The sequence below is a fragment of the Uloborus diversus genome, chromosome 1, assembly GCF_026930045.1.
Source record: "Uloborus diversus isolate 005 chromosome 1, Udiv.v.3.1, whole genome shotgun sequence".
In the NCBI taxonomy this organism is placed as follows: domain Eukaryota; kingdom Metazoa; phylum Arthropoda; class Arachnida; order Araneae; family Uloboridae; genus Uloborus; species Uloborus diversus.
The window spans coordinates 39,093,085-39,112,537 of NC_072731.1; the positions used below are offsets into that span (position 1 = coordinate 39,093,085).

Below are 19,453 nucleotides of genomic sequence, written 5' to 3' on the forward strand. Positions count from 1 at the left end.
TGAGCTTCCCCTTGTTTATTTCATAACATCACAAGATTGTTATAATTTATTATACTGCATATAATATTAGGACTGTTACTGCTATGATCTATATTGTATGTACAGTGAAATCTGTTTAGGTACTTGCAGTATTTTAGTGGTCAACTTTCCAGGTGTTACAGCACTGATTTTTCGTTAAGTTGTTAAGGTGTTTTTCTGCTGTATTTTTTTGAACCTGAACTGTGTCCTTTTGTTTCAGACATGAGTCCCTCTACATTCGGGTCTAGTCCAACTCTAGCCAATGACCATACTGAAGTCACTCCGGCTATACATGAACAGCATCTACAGTTCCAGCATCAGCTGCTACAGCTGAAGCAACAGCAACAAATACAGCAGCAGCTTCTCTTACAACATTTCCAGCAACAACAGCAGCAATTAGCTGAACAGCATGAGAAGCAGCTGCAGGAACGAATCAAGGTAAATGTCAAGGAACTAAAAATCAAATGAATTGCATAGTGCCAATGAATTAGATTAGCGTTTCTGTTTTATTTTGCTATTTCAGTTATTCTTTTGTTTTCTTTATGAAAACACTTTTTTTTGCGAAGTTTAAAAGGAAATGTTATCCAATTGTTGTTTTAGGTTTCAGTTTATGTTTTACAGAAGAAATGATGTCTTAATGATTTACTTTGAAAGTTGAAACAAGCCCTCATCCCAATATTGGAAAATTTATCGTGAATAAAATATGAAAAATAGCAGTTATTTCTAAAACTGCTATTTATCATATTTTATTCACGTTCTCGTTAATATTTCTGTTTATCTTTAAAAAAGTCTCTTCTTAAACTGAAAACTGATGTTCTTTTCAAAACTTACTTTTTCATTTTCACTTTTCATCTTCAAAAAATTCTCAATGGTGAGAAATTAATTGACTTTTTCTGCTCTTCCCCAATCATTTATTTTTCCATGTACTATTTAGTTTGATAAAACGGTCAAACAGATAAATTGAGAAATTCTGAAACAAAAAGCTAATATAAAACAAAAACGATGTTTCATAAATAGTGAAAAAAAAAGGGAGGAGGGCTTTAACTTATATGCTTGCTCCACACATTATGCTTCTCAAATTAGTAATACAGTCGACGCTCGATATAACGACCATCTCCGTCCCAGATAAAAAGGTCTTTATAACGAGTGGTCGTTATAAGAGGTATAATTTTAAAAAATAAACACAGTCATCATGCATGCCCCGTTGTTCCATTAAAAAAAAGGTACTTTTTCAAACATTCCAGTTAAATGCCCAAATTATTTTTATCATAGGTTTTTTAGAAAAATCGTGTGCAAAATACTATGACAGGATATTAAAGAACTTTTAAAGTAGAAAATATAGGGAGGAAAATGTTACACACTTACAAATCTGCTACCACTACACTTTCTGAAGATAAAACAGACGTTTGCCTCTTTAGCAGACGTAATTTTTGCAAAACATTATTTTCCGTTTCAGATATAGGTGATAAATTGTGTTTTTTTTTTTTTTGCTTTTCTAAGAAACATTTAAAAGTCCCTCGAGAACCCCAAATCTTAAAAACCACTAGATTTAAACACCAAACTACCAACACGTCTGTCAACTCCCTTTTCTTAGGAATCTGGAAATTTCTCGATTTTTCCTCCCATTACTTTTCTGTGCTAGTTGTGGTGAATGGTAATTCCTCCCCCCACCCCCTCTCAAAGTTGTATTTGACATTGAAAACTTCAGGCAGATGTCCGTAAACAATAATCAAGGTCATTTCAAGCTACAAACTTATTTTATTGGAAAGAACACCAGAAATAGCGTCCGTGAATTCGGTCGTTGTATTGGATTAGACGATACAAAACGGTCGTTATAACGAAAGCAAATTAACGTAGAGTTCATAGGAACAAAGTTGGGACTTTTACCACTGGTCGTTATAATGGGACGGTCTTTATAATGTGTGGTCGTTATAATGAGCGTCGACTGTATTTTGCTATGTTTAGTTTTTCTTAAACATATCTATAAAGTTTAGTAAATTTAGAGAATAGCTATATTAATGTTAATAAAATGTTGAGTTTTTGTTTACGTGCCATTGTAAAACTTTTGTATTAAGTATCACTTTCAAATTTTGTTCTTTCGTTATTGGAATCGGTTTACTAAAAAGCATGAGGATAAGAAAATTCGTTTAAAAGTATTAACTCGCTATCAAAAAATATTTTATCTATGTATGACAAGTGGTTGAAAATATTCAAAAATGGCTCATATAACTGCTTCAGAAATTTTATTAGCTCCGTCCATGTCTGAGATATAATTTTTTAAGGGGATTAGAAGTAAAACGATTGTCTTTGTGTATAAATAATAAAAAAGAAATATCATTCAGACACCACATGACCCCTTCCTACGACGGGTACGTGCAATCATGTATGCTCGTAAATAATTCTCTTTATGATTTTTTAAAATCTTTTTCATGCATTATCAGACATTCTCTTTCACTGATAAAGTACAGTAAATACAGAAGACGGAACTTTCGAACAAAAAGAAACTTAGTGTTTTTGTTGGTGTACGAAATTGCAATAACAGAAACTAAAATAAAAGTAGAAAAAACAAAAATCTTTTCTCAAAAAAATAATGTTGGTGTGTGAGTGTGTTCCTTATACAAATCTGCAGTGTACGTCGAATCTTTGCCAAATTTGACTCAAAGGTCCTTTGATGCTTAGGAATTCACGGGGAGGGGGGGGGTTGGATTTTAGAATTTAAAAACAAACAAAGAAGTCTAAATTTAAGTTTTGAGTCATAAAACTGCTCCTTTCTACAAGTTGACAGAAAATTTTATGCTATTTTTTTCTTTTATTAAGTCTGATAACATTCGTCTTTTGACGCAACTTTTACTTTCGAGGTTGACAGTACAAAGCTGAACAATGCAGCAAGTACAGTATACAAATATCTTGGAGTGAAGAGAAGAATATTTTAAGTACTGTATGAAACCTCTCGAAGCGGCCACCCTTGTTTAGCGACCACCCCTATTAGCGGCCAGTTTCCCACGGCACGGAATTTTTGGCCTATCCGCATAATGTTAAATCAACCCTTAAGAGCGGCTACTAAAACCCCTCTAAGCGCCAGGGTAGTCGCCAGTCTGGGCTTCGAAATAGACTGGTGACTACGCTTTCACTTCTTTTTTTTTTTTTTTTTTTGACCTGAATGAATGCTTTCGTTAGGCGAACTGCTAAGAATTCTTTATATCTTTTTGTGTTGGTGTGGTGCCTGATTTTTGTGTGTGTGTGTGTGTGTGTGTGAGTGAGAGAGAGAGGGGGGAGCGGGAGGAGGGCATTTTGAGATATAGACCCGTGTAGGTATAAACTATCGCCGCGCCAATTGGTTACTTTAGTAATCCATGACGACTGATTTTTTCCCCAGAGGGAAACAATTTTTAGCTTTTGGGGGAAAATTATTTAAATTTTTACTCTTTGATTAATGATTGTAAAAAGAAAGATTTTTCGGCAGTATTTCGGAGAACACACGAAAGTAAAGTATTCCACACAGCAAATTTTGGAGAAAATTTGTGATATCATCGGTAAATCGAAAATCATAGCTGATGACTGGATTCGAGATTTGCTTTAACCAGTTAAAAATCAATTTGAAAAGAAAAAGTAGTTTTTCTAAAATCGTATATGAATACAAACGGAATCTTTTTTTTTTCTAAAAAAGAAAAATCATGGAATAAAACATTTTATTTTCTTTAAAAAATATTAAAAAGTGTTGAATGACATTATTAGTAGTATGGTTTGAGTTCAATAATGAAATAGAGAGCGGCCACCCCTCTGAGCGGCCACATTTTCCCGGAACGGAGAGGTGGCCGCTCGGAGAGGTTTCACTGTACTGCGAACCGATGTAGAAAAAACAGTTTTAGTGGAAACAAAAGAATGCATTGGTTTTATGGAAACCTCGCGAAACTGTATTTGGCGTCTCATTTTCGGCGCTAAATCCGTCGCCAACTGGACGATATATTGCAACATGGTTGCCAATTTTTAACTTCACTTCAGTTTGCGTTTCGTTTCATTATTTCCGTTTCATGTTTAAATTACACCTTTATCGCACTAAATGAAAGATACTTCAATAATGGTTACTGAAAACTAATTTTTTTCCGATTGTGAAACTTCTCGAAAAAAATATGGAGAAGCATGTGTCGTCAACACTTACCAAATGGTGCGAAACTGTAGAGATAGATTAAATAATATCTTAAGAGAATGTATCTTGATGTAAATAATAACTTGAAATCAGCACTAATTTGCGGTAGAAAAAGTAAAAACCCCATTTGAAACATCCGATTGTGAAGACAAAGGAAGTGTTCAGTTCGACGCTGTAGACTGTACTTGCGAAATGTCAACCTCCTTCTTTTAACTATTCTTGATTTGTGCAAGTTTTATCCATCATACGCACCTACAGACGTCACGATTAAACTCTTAAAATTGGACTGGCGGTTTTCGTTTATCTACACGTTTCTACTATAAACGTGGGGGGGGGGAATAAGTGAAAATTAATTCAGGGATGAAAAAAAATGAAAATTTTACCTTACACTTGAGTAAGAAATTTTCCTGATTCAATGCTTCCCTTACACCGTAAAAAAATCTAACTGCAGTACTTTCTAGAAAACTGGCTTCCGTAAAGATTTCTAGTAACGATACAGTTTTTCTTAAAGAAGCAAAGTTTTTTATAGAGATTTTATAGTAAATGGGAAGTTTTTTCGCAGTGTACTCCGAACAAGGAAGCAAACATCAAGGTTAACTGCAAAAAACACTGAAAATTGCATACACCTGTTCTTGGGTCAGAAGGAACGCCTATTTGTATGCAAAAGATGTGATTCCGTTAAGTGACATTAGAAATCGAATCACAACCACGTGGCAACCAAAAGAAAAGAAAAATTAACTTACTAAATGGGTTTAAATAGATGTCTATTATTTTACATAATCTCTTCTGCAGAGAAAGTTTTATGAAAACATGTCCACTTTTTAAAAGACTTGCCTGTTGTTACATACAGCACAAAGATCTTCTACCACATGGGTCATCAACTTGGGGTCCCTGAAACTGAGATAGTGTTTCAGCTTGCCACTACTTGCTGAATCAAAATATCAAAACTTTAGTAAAATTTCAATTTTTATGAAATAATGAATTCTTAAAGATGCTTGTGAGTATAAGTATAAATTAATATTTTATTTGTTGCTTCTGTTTATTTCTCATAGAATATCGTTTAGTAAACCAACAAAAGTCAAGTTAGCTACCATTAATAAACTTATTATGATGCATTATTGTAATGAAATAAGGATGCAATAATAATTTTGTGAATTTGAGTAGGTTTAAGCTCCGATATCCTATTTTTCCTACTCTTTGTTTTTTGTTTTACTCTTTGTTTGAAAGAGGTTTTTTTCGAGAAAACGTGAGCTCCAAAGATTCCCTTGAGTGCTAAAGGTTGAGTACCTCTGGTCTGCAGGAAGAAAAAAAAACCCATAATAGGATACAATTTTCCGAAAAAGAAAAAAAACTTTTTTTTAAATTTTATTTAATATAAAATCAAAGAGATCCGCAGATTTTCAAAAATATTTTATCCTAGTGGAACACATTTTTCAGAGTAGAAAAATATTTTTGATCTTTCGACGCTAAGAAAAAAAAAAAAAAAAAAAAAAAAACGAAAAGCCACATGCAAAGAAACGCCACAAAAAACAAGCAAGAAATTTTGTTAAAATTCAAACATTTCGACGACTCCAGTATCATCGTCTTTTGGGTGCAGGATTATTTTTTTTAATATCTTTCTTACCTTTCTAGCGACTGTTGCCTTAGCGTCGGAAGAACAATACTTTTAAATTTTGAACCCCCGCCATAACCTTCTAGATCTCAAACTATCTCCACTACAATTGTGGTATTAATCTGACGTAAAGTGTAGATTTTTATTGAGGAACATGTATAGTATGTACAGGTTTACAAGTATTCTGTTTTTTTATTTTTTTCACGGTGCTGAATTTACATGCAGCATAGAAATAAAATGATGGTTAGCTTTTTTTTTTTACTTTGGTCCTCTAAGTCCCCTTTTTTAGGAGAGAGTGCCGGAAGTCTTGTGAGGATGAAAAATTTGTACTGGAACTCTGAAGAAACAGGATACAGAAAAAAGAAATTGTATGTGGTCCCGAAGCAATTTTTTGCGAACTTTTCTCCCCAAAATTTGGAAATGTTCAAATTAAACTTTCGTAAAGTATCCTCCCCCCCCCCCGCTCCCCACCTTCGAAAAAACAATTGTATAATGATAAATTTTTAGTATTTTAACTGCTTGTCGAAGAAATTTTGCAGCACATATTGCATTCGTTACCACACTTTCGAGAGGCAGAACACTATAGGTATTTATTTCCTGAAGCAGCAGGCAGGAAAAAACACCAACTTAATTCCTTCCAGATAACTCGTACATAAGTTTGTAAAGTGGCGGCTGTAAAAATGGTAGACGTCTATTCGCTATGCGGTGGCGTCTGCCGATTTATTGCCTGAATAAATTCTGCCATCAGCAGCTGTATTAACCCTGGTATAGCAAACTATCGTTTTTTGTGCACGGCACAAGAAAAGACGACAGTGGTTGTACCTTTGATGAGATTCAGCTAAAGCTCTTACACTATAAATATCTAAAAATCGCTTTGTGGAAGAGAAGCTGAGCAAATAAATCCAGTGAAAATAGATTTTAATGTGAGTCAATGCTTTAAATGGCTTCCATGTTTCCTGTTATGATAACATGAACTCTATCTTGTTATTTGAAACTTAAAATTCCACTGAATTTACATTCCATTGGTGAAATTTTGTTCGATCACTTCTTGGCATGCTTGAGTGTGACGAGGAAAAAATTCTTTATTACTTACTCCATAAAAATTACAGTTGCTATCAACTGTATCGTTGACGCCGGTAACGTTGTAAAATTGACGCCTGTACCGTTTTTCTTGAATCAAATTCTGTTAAATCTTAGCCTTTTATTACATTATGGTTTAGAATTATGGTTTGTCGCTGATTTGCAAATACTAACGTTTTGTGGTAAACATCAATTATAGACAAAAAGCTTTGGCCCAGCAACGACCTCATGCAATGCATTGCATTACCGATGATACTCTGTATTCTTAGGTTAACCATATTTGTATCACTGACAAATCTATAGAATCTGAGAATCCATAGTGACATTAGGGTGGTTCAAAAATACATGTAAAAAAAAGTTTCTCCTAGATACCAGGACACCCCTCAATATTTTTAGACTTGTAGATAGCAATATCTGAAAGAATTTTATCTTCCTATTTCAACTGAAATAGGGTGCTTAACCCCCTCCCCAAACTTCATCAGTATAGGGAGTGGTGTTAAAAAATACATTGATAGGATGCTTAACACCTCCCCCAAACTTCATCAGTATGGGGAGGGGGGGTTAAAAATACATTGAAATGAAAAAACAACGCTACATATTATAATATGCACGAGTATTATGCATATACATTGCAACAAAATAATTATTTACAAAAAAAAAACAGTTGGGGAGATTAAATGTTTCTAAATTTGACATTTTCTATGCTACGGCTAATGTTAAATTGAGGGGTCTTTAAGCACCGTCTTAAAATTTGAGTAAGAAGCTAGAACTTTCACAGCATAATACTATTAGTAAGTCTAAACAATTTAGAGGGTGTCTTGGACTCTAGCTGAAAGAAAAAGTTTTTTTGAACCACCCTAATAAATTTCCTGGTCATAGAGAAAAATCATGCCAGCTGAATACTTTGTTCTATAATTAATAATTCTGGATACTTTCAAGAATATTTAATATTAAAAGATTTATATTTTTCATTGTTCAAGTTATTTTTGGCTTAATATTGAATGCTCAAGCAACAGCTAATTAGTAAACGTCCACCTGGTCTTTTCTCGCTTTGATTTCTTTTATACTGTCCGTCATTCCTTTAAGACAAAACTATAAACTAAATTTTTACCTTGCGAACTATAGAAGACGTTACCAAGTAATTCCCTTAAAATTCATCATTTAAATTGCCTTTCTTTTTTCAAACTTCAATTATGTCGTTGCATCTTTGTGAGTTCGTATTTGTTACCATCTTTTTTTCTTTCAGATAATTTATTTGCGTTTGTTTTAAAGAACAAAATTTCACTACCTTTCCTATTTTTTAGTTCAAGTTCCACCATTAATTTCTTATAAAGGATAAAATTTGTTACATATTTTTGCACCGAATTTCATAAATATTTCCTTTCCAACAATCTCTCTTTCCTTTTTACTTCCTTTTACAAAAAAGGAAGTATTGTATTCGCGAAAAAATTTTCACTCAAAAATCGCCCTTAATTTCCATTTTGCTCACCCCCAAATGAATGTTGAGTTTTTTTTTCGATTCGACCACATGCGGAAAAGTGCCTAAGAATGTATAGACACGCGAAATATCCATTTTGACCATCACCGAGGTAATTACAACGACTTTTCTCGTGACGTCTGTATGTATGTGCGTATGTGTGTATGTGCGTATGTGCGTATGTATCTCGCATAACTCAAAAATGGTATGTCCTAGAAAGTTGAAATTTGGTACATAGACTCGTAGTGGGGTCTAGTTGTGCACCTCCTATTTTGGTTGCATTCGGGTGTTTCTAAAGGGGTCTTGTGCACCTTTTTGGGGGGAAATCATTGTTAATTTCGATGCAAACTCAAGTGGTGTTATAATTTGGCGGTCACTTGGCGATATATCGCCAGTCTTTTGGTTGCCAAGTTTTGTCGCCAACTTGGCGAAAAATTTGGCGATTTTTTTTTTTTTTTAAATCTGCTTTCAATGTGGCCATTGCTAGTGATATTTAAAGAGTTAGAGAGAGAATCCCATTAAAATTGCAATAATAGGGAAATAGCATTAAATTGGTGTAAAAGGAAGTCATGTGATGCACACATCAGCTCGTTTAAATTTCACCATTCCTTCTTTTACTGTAGCTAAATTTCCTCTCCTCGTTCAAATTTAATTTTAATCTTTTATTTCTTTTAAGAACTGAATTTCGTTTCGTTTCTTTCATCCGCGAGTTCACTTTCGAACTTGCTACTTTTTAATATTTTTTTTTTATCTATCTAGTTTCTTTGTAAAGACTGGAGTATGTCTTTGCTGCTTCGCTAAATGAAAAAATTTTTTCGTCATATTATCTTTTTTTGAATTCAGTAACTGTTAGTTTTTATAGGGACTAAACCGTCATTATATCCATTTTCGAAGCTGAATCGGTGGAAATGAATGCGGAGACATCCTTGGTAAAGAAGTCCTGGCGTGGGATTAAACTTTCACCATTAACCCTGAAGATGCAAACGCGGTTGCCAAGCATGAAATTTTCGTTCAGCATTTTATAAAACCTTTCATTCCAGAACTAAACTGTCCTAGGAACGTTGTCTGTGCTAAGAAAACTCCTTTGAGGCCATTTTGAATGCACCAGACCAGTTTTTTTCTCCCTTACCAATCAGGCTTCTCTTTTTAGACTTGGTGCAGGACGCCATACTCCAGATTTTGCTCCCATTATCAAGACCTTTGGGTCAATATTGAAGTACATAGAAGCAAAAGGGTGTAAATGGTAAAATTAGAAATGTGGAGATGACTTGTACAAATGGTAGAAGGAACTCTCTTCTGCTTTGGGGCAAGGGGTGGTTGCCGGTAACCCTGGTAGATGCTGCTATACAGCATGATCTTGAAAAATGTTTCAATGAAATCCTACGCACGGTTTGAACCTTGCACTCATTTTGATGAAAATAGTGAAAATTTCACTTTAATCTTTTCTGCACTAATTCATATGCAAGACAATAAAATGAAGAAACTAAATTTCCTTACATTCGGTTCTTCCGAACTTAGCTTTGTCATTGCTCTTGTTTCAGGAGACTTAATTGATTACTTTCCTTTCCTTTAAATTCAAGTTCTGGAGTTCTTTCCTTTATGGTCTACATTTCCTAATTTTTACCTTCTTTATAAAGATTAGATTTTCATCATCGCTTCCATCGCCCATGCTTTCGCTTGTGACCTGAATTTCAACTTTTCTTTGCTGGAATTAAATTTCGTCATTAAAAAAAAACTACGTTTTGCTAGTTTTTCCACCCCAAAGTGTTTAGTTCAGTTACATTTTCTAGTGGATTGAATTTCGTCAACTCCTTATGTACTCAAAATCTTTCGTATTGCTCTTTTAAAAAATAATAATAATTTCGCCGTTCATTCATTTCTGAAACTAAATGTCAAAATTCTTAGTTTTCATTTCTCATATCCTTATATGTTTTATAATTCAGTCGATTCATAACTAAAAAGTTCATGAAAATTTCAAAATTTCCTTTTTCTCTTGCGTTGATGATTTGCTTTCTTTTTTATATATATTTCATCGTAATATTTACTAATAATAAAGCTGAATGTCTCTCTGTCTGTCAGGATCTCTCTCCGTCTGTCAGGATATCTGTGACGCGCATAGCGGATAGACCGTTTGGCCGATTTTCATGAAATTTGCCACGAAGTTAGTTTGTTGCATGGGGGTGTGAACCTCGAAGCGATTTTTCGAAAATTCGCGGTGGTTCTTTTTCTATTCCAATTTTTAAAACAAAATTATCATAAGATGAACGAGTAAATTACGAAATTATCGTAACATGGAACCGTAACATGGGCACAAGCCAATTGGCGAGATATGAAATTATCGTAACGTGGAACCGTAACATGAATGCAAGTCAATTGGCGAGAAAATTCACCTTACGTTATTTGTAAATATACAGGCGAACCAAAAGATCTCTTAATTTTTCTATTACGGGCAAAGCCGTGCGGGTACCACTTGTTTGATATAAAGGACATGAATTATGACAATTTATATATTCCATTAAAGGCGTTTTACGACTTACATTTTTAACCAATATAGCTTTCACAAAACCTTATACTGAGACCTAATGTCAGGGAAAGTTTAGAAAGAGAAAGGTTCCCAGATTTATTCTATATTATTTTTAAATGTTTTTGAAGGTATACTCCCGTCTTCACCACTACTTGATCGCTCTCGTGTTACAAATCTACGCAACCCTTTCTTCTGCTGCTGTTTACAAAAGACGCATGTCCAGAATTTGTGTCAATGCCCAGTGAAGGAGAAAGGCGATATCCATTTTCTATACTTAGCTGTGTGGGACTGCGTTCAATCATATGTGCATCAACACATTTTTTAGTTTCGGCTTCTCACGGATTTCGAAAGCGTAGCGCATCCAATTAATGACTGAGAAGCACATGGCAATATAGCTATCTAAGAGGACGCTATTGTTTGTAAAGCATTTTTTCCCCTTTTTATTTGTGTTAAGTTCTGTTAGGAAAGCAGGCAAATGAATGTTAAATTACATTCTTGTTTAACTTCAGAATGTAACATCATATCAAGAGATAATGAAGGCAGAACTTGAAAATCCTTCCAGATCTTTTCCTTTTCTTTTTTTTTAAGTTTTATGGAACTCTTTTCTGCATTTCTGTTTCAAAGGGGACATCTTAGAGTGTCACTTTCTTTGAATGTTAATTGCTTTGAAATTCAGAAGATTCTATTTAAGAGTATTGTATATTTTTTAATATGGTTCCATATACGAAAAGAACAGACTATTTTCCTATTACTGTCTGGTGGAATTTGTTTACATTTCTTTGTATATAAAATGCATTTCACTATTTGTGGGCGATTTGGGATTTTTCTTCAATTTCGGATTTTTCTAAAAATGAAGCCTGAAAGTTATAATTTTGGAAGTGTTATTTTTTTCCATTAAAATCTCTCAAGTAGTTTTATTTTCCCCCGCTGCTGCTGTGTTCCTCTTTTCATTTTACTGTAATTTTACGACTTTTTGCTTCAATTCTGTTAGCCGTCACGTAGTTTAATGCAATTTAAACGTAATTGAGTATAATTTATAATATTACGAGATGAAGATAAAAGCAGATGCTCTTAATCATAAATAATGTATTTCGTGGACCATGTCTTGCCAACGAAGTCATTTTTCCACCTTATAGTTTATTTATACGAAGTTTTTTTTTCTTTCATGAAGATTTTCAACTAGTTTTTGAAAAACTCTAGTGTATTATTTCGAGAACCTTTGATCATTTAGGTATTTGCTTCCAAAAAATACGTGTCCAATAATTTTGAAAGAGCTGGTTTGTATGAATGTTAACCTCTTTTAAAAATACTTTGAATATCCGCACTGAATTCCGTACTATTTTCAAAAATGTTGCGACGCATGTTTTCAAGGAACAGTGAATGTTTTTCTAGCTGAAAACAAAATTTTGTGCTTCGAACTGGAAGCTAAACCGTGGATTTCCGTTCATACGTAACAAACATTTTAATATATGTTCCGAAATTATTCCACACCTCACGTAAAATTTTCATTTGGCAAACACCTGGAAAGTTGCAGACATATACGGTAAATGGTTAGAAATTGACTTTTTGGCCATCAATATATAAATCAATGACTTTATTTTACGGACCTGCATGTATGATGTTAAATGATTGTCACCCAATTTCTAGCAAGCGCATCTTTTATGCTGTTTATTCCATGAATACTTATTATGTTTGAGACATAGCTTTTGGTTAAGAAATTAGATTTGTTTCATAGAAAGAGCGTGTATAGACGTTGAATAAAAAAATTTGATTGATTCGGCGTTTTGATGGTATCAGAGCGTTTAGAAATAAATACAAATGTCTTGTAATAATCCGTTTTGCATTTGTTTCTCACATTGCGTCTGATTATATTGACGTTTATTTCTACTTTTTGCACATTTACTGCAGGCAGGGGCGTGCACAAAAGGGGGGGAGGAGAAGGGACACCTGTTGACTCGAGTCTGAAGGGGATCCGAGATTTCAAACATATGAGGGTGGAATATATGCAGGGACGTAAGGGTAAACAATGGGCCCGCAAAAGTCATTTGCGACGAGCTCCGAAAAGTCTGTGAACGCCCCTGACTGTAGGAGCAAAATGACCGCTAATTTAGCCAAACTTTACAGTTAAATACGCTCTTTCCATCGCACCAATCTTTAGGCAATGAATTGGCGAGGAATTCCTCAACCAATGCAGTTAAACAACATTTAATTATCTAACTATTCTTTCTATATTGATTTGAAGATACATTCCTCAGACAGTTTTAGAGTATTTGTGATCATTCTAATCGAGTCTTGACAGCTCTCTGGCCGGCATATGCTTTTGCTATGTTATTACCCCTCCCACAAGCAGGGTACACATAATGTGTAAAAAAAGGGGGGGGGCAGCAGTTCTATATTTTTCTGAACTTGTTGTCATAAATAAACATTCTAAAGTCAGTCTGAATTTCGCCTATTTAGTTCTTTAAAGCAAATAAAGAAATATGGAAGCTGAGCTCTTGCAAATTAAACCTTAACCATAAAATGCACTTTTGAAAAGAAACATCCGATTTGACAAGCCGTTCGCTTAGATTGGACACATTAGTTGCTTGTGCATTAAAACATTTTTTGCGATTTAGTTAAGTCTTGGTTATGCCGCTTCAGGTATATTTCTTGTGCCCGAAGAATCGGTAGTTTATAAACTCTTTGTCATCACAGAGCCTATTTTCATCTTTAAGGCTTCATACGAAGATGATTTCCGTGTTTTTATGAACACGTTAACAAGTTTTGAAGGACACCATTCTCATATCATCGTCTAATTCACCATTTTCCTCCAGGGATATGCATATCTTATGATTCACTGATTAGTCTTTTGCTTTTCAAATAGTCATTTTTTCACTTTATTATTTAAAACCTATTTAAGAAAATATTTTCAGAATGTTTATGAACACGTGATTGCAATTTAAAAGGGCATTTGAATAAGATTGTAGCAACATTATGCATATAATTTTTGGCGTGGCTCTTACAAGTTTGCAATTTGCGTTCGCAATCACGTTTGCTACGCTCCGGGTACTGTGATTTAGATAAAATTTTCGCTTATGATAGGAATACGTCCTTTCCATTGCATGAAATGATTGAATAAAGTAAACATTGAAACTTTTTTTTTAAAAAAAGCTTCAGATCTTTATTTGTCCTTTTAATTTTGTGTTATTTGGCATGTGTTGAGGATATTTTTATGATTTTTTGTTGCATAACATCATTGTGTTCATTCTGTTTTGTTTATTTTCTCCCTTCCTTTTGCTTCCTTGCGTTTAGGCTTGCAGAAATTTGTCTCTTAGAACTTGGACAGCTTTGCCTTCACACTATCCCGATCTTGTAAGTTTGATTCTTTTTTTTTTGTTACTTTTCCAAGTTGTAATGCTTACCTTGGTAGTGTGATCTTAGACTTGGTGCTTTGTCTGTGTGATTTTTTTATTATCCGTTAAGCCTTTTAATAATTAAATCACGACATATAATATTTTTTCTCATTTTGCATTGCTGTGGCCAACCATTGCATTTTCGTAGGATTTGGACATACTTCTAACCTATCCATGAGCTGGCAACTTAAAAATCATATGTAATTCAATGTGAACATAGAATATTAAGGGTTTTTTTTCCAATTAAAGAAAGAAAACACTGAGAGGAAACAATTTTAAAAGATCCTTTAGAGACCAGTCAAGATGGTTAACGGGACGTTGGTTTCCTTGATAATGCTTGGAGTTACTTGACTTAGTGCAGCGGGTTTCGTTGAGGACATTGTTAATAACTGAGTGGGCTGAGTGCAAAAGAATAATCACCTAGCACCTATCTTAAGTCTTGCTTTCCTTTCATTTGCTCAAATTCTTGTTCTGAAGCTTGATCTTGCCTTAATAACAAATATCCAGAAAAAAAATTAAAAATATTTGTCTTTTCTTGACGAAAAAGGATGGGTTATGTTCAGGTGCAAAATGACACGTTATCTTGAAATTAATCAAAGTGGCAAATCGCCTGTATTTGTCTAAAACAAGCAAAATCAAAAACCAACTCATTTGATTTATTGCATTTCTTAAAATAATTATAGTAAACTCCCAATTATCGGCTGTCGGATTATCCGTGGTTTGAATTATCCGCGGGTCTTTTCACAATTTTTGCTTCTAAACTTATGATTGTGTTATTGTTCGCTTTTTGATTTTACATATATGTTTTATATTCAGTGTATGTAGATGCAATGTCACCAAAGTTTATAGTTATAATTTAAATGTATGTGTGAGTGTTGCTAATATTTTTTAGCTATTATGTGCACAAAGTATCGTTGTTTACCTATTATTCGGATTATCCACGGTTTTCGCTTATCCGCGGTTACCGTACCACCCTATTCCACGGATAAGCGAAAACTGCGGATAATCTAAAGAATAGGCAAACAACGATACTTTGTGCACATAATAGCTAAAAAATATTAGCAACACTCAGACATACATTTAAATTATAACTAAAAACGTTGGTGATATTGCATCTACCTACACTGAATATAAAATATATATGTAAAATCAAAAAGCGAGCAATAAGTTTACTGTATTACAAGTAGTTTAAGGTGTACGATTATGCCTTTCTGCACGGCCTTACCAATCTATCTTTTACAATTGCATTCTATCTTTTGTTCCTTTTTTTCTGTGTTTACACACATTAGATTTTAATGTTTACACTACATTCTTATCAAACCGTAAATACGTATGGTTCTCTGAACATATCGAACCATTCAGGTTCGGAAACATCCAAACTCAAGGAATTGCGTTTTCGTCATTGCATGCTCATTAGAAAATTCTCTCTCTATTATTGGTCCTGGCATTTCCGGTCATATATTCTTTTTCTAAAAATCTGTTCTCTTCTCATAATACCATAGATAACATCTTTAGGGTCTTTTGATTTTTTGAAATTCTCATACAATTTTCTAATTGTTGCATCCAATTATAACGCAGGTTCAAGTAAGTAAAATATCATGAACATATGCAAGCCTGTGTTTATAAAAGCTGGAGGTCACAACCCTATTTGCTAAAATGCTAATGTATGTGAGGAAATTTTCATGAAAAAGAAAAAATCTTGAGGAAAAGTAAACTCTAGTTACTCCGAGAAAAAATTTCGGTGAAGTAAACATCTTAATGGCTAAGAAAATGCCGTAATGGCTAAACGTAAAATGATTATAATCAAGAGATAATCTTATTATTTGGATAAAAATAGCATAATGACTAAAAGGAAGGTCCATGTGACTAACGAAAAAGTCCTAATGGTTAGGAAGAAATCCAAGGAATTAATTTTAAAAGTTCTACTGATGGGGTGGAAAATTCTTAATAGCTGGAGTGGAAATACTGGGACTAATTGCAACATTCTAATGATCGATAAAAAAAATTTCGTAAGTAAAAATTCCGGACGGAAGTAGCCCCTTCCGAAACTTGGAAAATGCTCTCTCAGTAGTCATTGGCCCTGGGCGTGTAGTTCATCTTTCTCTGCTGAACTACTGGAGCACTTAAATATAGATGTAAGAAGTTTCAATTTTAGATTTATTTCTTTATTTTAAATTCCTAGGTCAGTAACATATATAATGTATATACAGGGCAGGCTTTACAGGTTTGGAGGGAGAATGAAAATTTTAATAGTACCATCTTTTCTGTAAAAACTCATTGATGACGAAGCCGTTGTTATTGAATGTAATTCAGATGTCTTACGAAAAAAAATTGATAGTTTGAAAGAGTAACGTTCCAAGTTTTTTTCTATAATTTTGCGAATTTCATCCGCAAGTTTTCAATGTTTAAATTTATTAGCAATGGCAAGAAGTCTTTCTTCACATGTCGTTGATATCAAATAGTTTTTTTATGAATGTTTTAAAAAGATACTTTCTGCAGCTTATTACCATGGCTCCCTCGTGGGGGAGGCCAGTGGAGTACAATAGTGATGAGGTCCGGGCGAAGAAGGGCCCTGGCTGGGAAAAAGTGAGATTCAAACTTTTTTTCACTTTCATATTTCAAAATTTGATTAAACTGGGAGGGGTACACGTTATGATCTGAGCAAAGGTGTCCTGCCTATTACTGCAAAGAGAAATATCAACATGATTTTACTAATATGATAGATGCAGTTACGTAAATTTCATGCAAATAATTTTTAAAAAATTTCCATATTTTTATTGACTAGAGATGGAAGGGTTTTTTTTTTCTCTTTCTTTTTTTTAAAGAATTTTTGATTGAATTTTTACAAGATGTCGCTGAATTTTTCCTGACTTAAAATGTAATCTTTTTACATGATCTGAAGCATTTTTTTACGTTTGAAAGAATCTGAAATGTTTAAGTTTTTTCTGACGCATAAATCTGACGCACAACTACACATTTTATCAAAACATTCGGTTTTGTAATTTGGGATCGCTCTTAAATTTTGAATAAAGAAAAGGCATGTGGTATGCGAAAGATCCCACTAAAAGACATTAATTCTCTTAAATTTTTATAAGATAGCGTGAAATATGCGTGGGAAGTGAGAAACGCAGAAATAAAACTGCTGAGAAAAGCAAGTTTTTGGTCGAGCACAAAAGCAACTTGAGTCTTTTTCATTTTTGAGGAAAAAATTATGTGTGTGTAAAAATTATGTATTCATCAAGCTGTACAATGGAACAGCTGTTAATTTTGAAACTGGGGCAAGTCTATTTTTGAATTAAAAAAAAAAAGATTATGGTAATCATGAAAAACATTGTGTAATACGTTTTACATCTGTAACAATTCAGAGCTAAAAAAAGTCAGAATACTAATATTTAGGAAATTAAAGTTTTAGCTCTTCATTGATCACACTAATTATCGACACACCTTACTTTAAATTCCTCGCAATAACAAAAAATCTACTTGCCTCATTTTCAAAATAAACGGCGAAAAATTGGAAATGATGTGTACACTAAACCTCTTTTGAAGTTTCCAGAAGGAATTTAGATAAAAACATGTTTTAATGAGATTTCTTTTTTAATTTGATATTGAAAGAAAATACCCATAAAACTAATAACAGTTTATATTTTGACAGAAATATTAAAGTAGTTTTGCTTGTTTTAAGTTTCTAACTTAATGTTTTATTTTTTCAGTACTGTAAATCGTTCAGAATGTTGAAAAGTTCATTCCTTATCTTTGTAGGAATATCTAGAACACCAAAGAAAAATGGAAGAAGAGCAGAAGGAAAGGAGGGATATGGAAAGATTAGAGCAACTGAAAAAGAAGGAGAAACATGAGCAAAGTAATTTTTTAAAATATTTTTTGAAGTATGGATAGTCATATGACTATGAGTGCCTGCGTGTAGCGTCAAATACGGGAAGGGCTGTGGTTGGGCAGGGGGGGGGGGGGAGGGGGAAGCTCCGTCAGCCGAAATATTTCTTTTTACTTGTAAGAATAAGTCAAATGTAATGTAAATTGGTTTCAAACCACCTTTTCTTTTGATGATTCCCACCAAACCTCATATGAACTCCCCAACTTTTTTTTTCACCTACAGCACTGGGTACTGACATTCCACATCAAAATATTCAGTACTTAATACTGAAACTTAGAGAACGCCCTCAAAAAGGTAAGGCTTTAGGAAACTTTCGGCTGCCTTACCTTTTCCAGCTACATTTACCGTCTTTTCTTTTAAAGGTAGTCGTTTTTTATAACGAAGATTCAAATGCAAAAGGCAGGAGGCGATCCACTCATATCGGATCCGTTTTGCTGCCTTTTTCATAAAATTCCGTTTATTAAAATCAGGCTTTTTTACAAATTCTATTTGACTAAACGACTCTTTCATCTCAATAAAACGGTACATTTGGTTAAAAAAAAAATTACTTATTGTGCTTTAGAATCATTCCATGGAAAAACCGCCATTTTCTCCCACATGTGGCAGCTAATACATTTCACTAAAAATAATAATTTTAAAAAGTCATGAAAAAAATTTTCTCCTCAATAATTCGAACGTTTGTTTGTAATTTCCTATTTAACAAAAATTTTTTCATTATCTTTTTTTTTTAATTAATGATTTTATTTAAGTATATTAGCAGTTACGTGCGAGACAAGATCCGTGAAATTGCCTTTTTGTATGATTGAAAAAGTTAATTTTTTAGAGCCATTAAATTTGTAGTTAAAATAACTTTTTATTGGTCTGATATGTGCGTTATATTTTTTACGTAAATTGTTGAGAATCGGGAACATAATCTCCATTAGGTTGGCAAAATATCGCTTTATTGTCAAAGCATTACATGATGTATATTTTTAATGTGTTTAATTTCACTGTTTTTTCAAGAAAAAAGTCTTCATCTATCAAATAACTTAATATCTAGGATAATTTGCTCTCGTAAAACCTGGAAATTAATGCTTTTTTCCACTAATTATGTGTCCGAAAAACAAAAAGTCCCTTTTCTTTATCAATTAAGAGTTGTGGCTACATGCAGTTACCTTCCTGCGGTATAAACTGCGCTTTAAGCCGAACTAAATAACAGTACCGTTATGATTTTCTATTGTATCAGTTTTCAGTAAAAGCAGGTGCTGATTCTTCGATCAGTATCGATACAGCTTTTAAATCCGGTATCGATATTTAGACGTTAAGTACATCACA

At 33.5% G+C, this 19,453-nt stretch overlaps 1 protein-coding gene across 1 annotated transcript in view; it reads left to right on the top strand.

Moving 5' to 3' along the window:
• Positions 1-19,453, top strand: part of LOC129234377 (histone deacetylase 4-like) — a 126,805-nt gene that overhangs the window by 63,424 nt on the left and 43,928 nt on the right. The window contains exons 3-5 of the mRNA XM_054868370.1: positions 239-456; positions 14,150-14,209; positions 18,010-18,109. Of these exons, the coding sequence (XP_054724345.1) occupies positions 239-456; positions 14,150-14,209; positions 18,010-18,109 (378 nt within the window). The remainder of the gene's footprint in view (positions 1-238; positions 457-14,149; positions 14,210-18,009; positions 18,110-19,453) is intronic.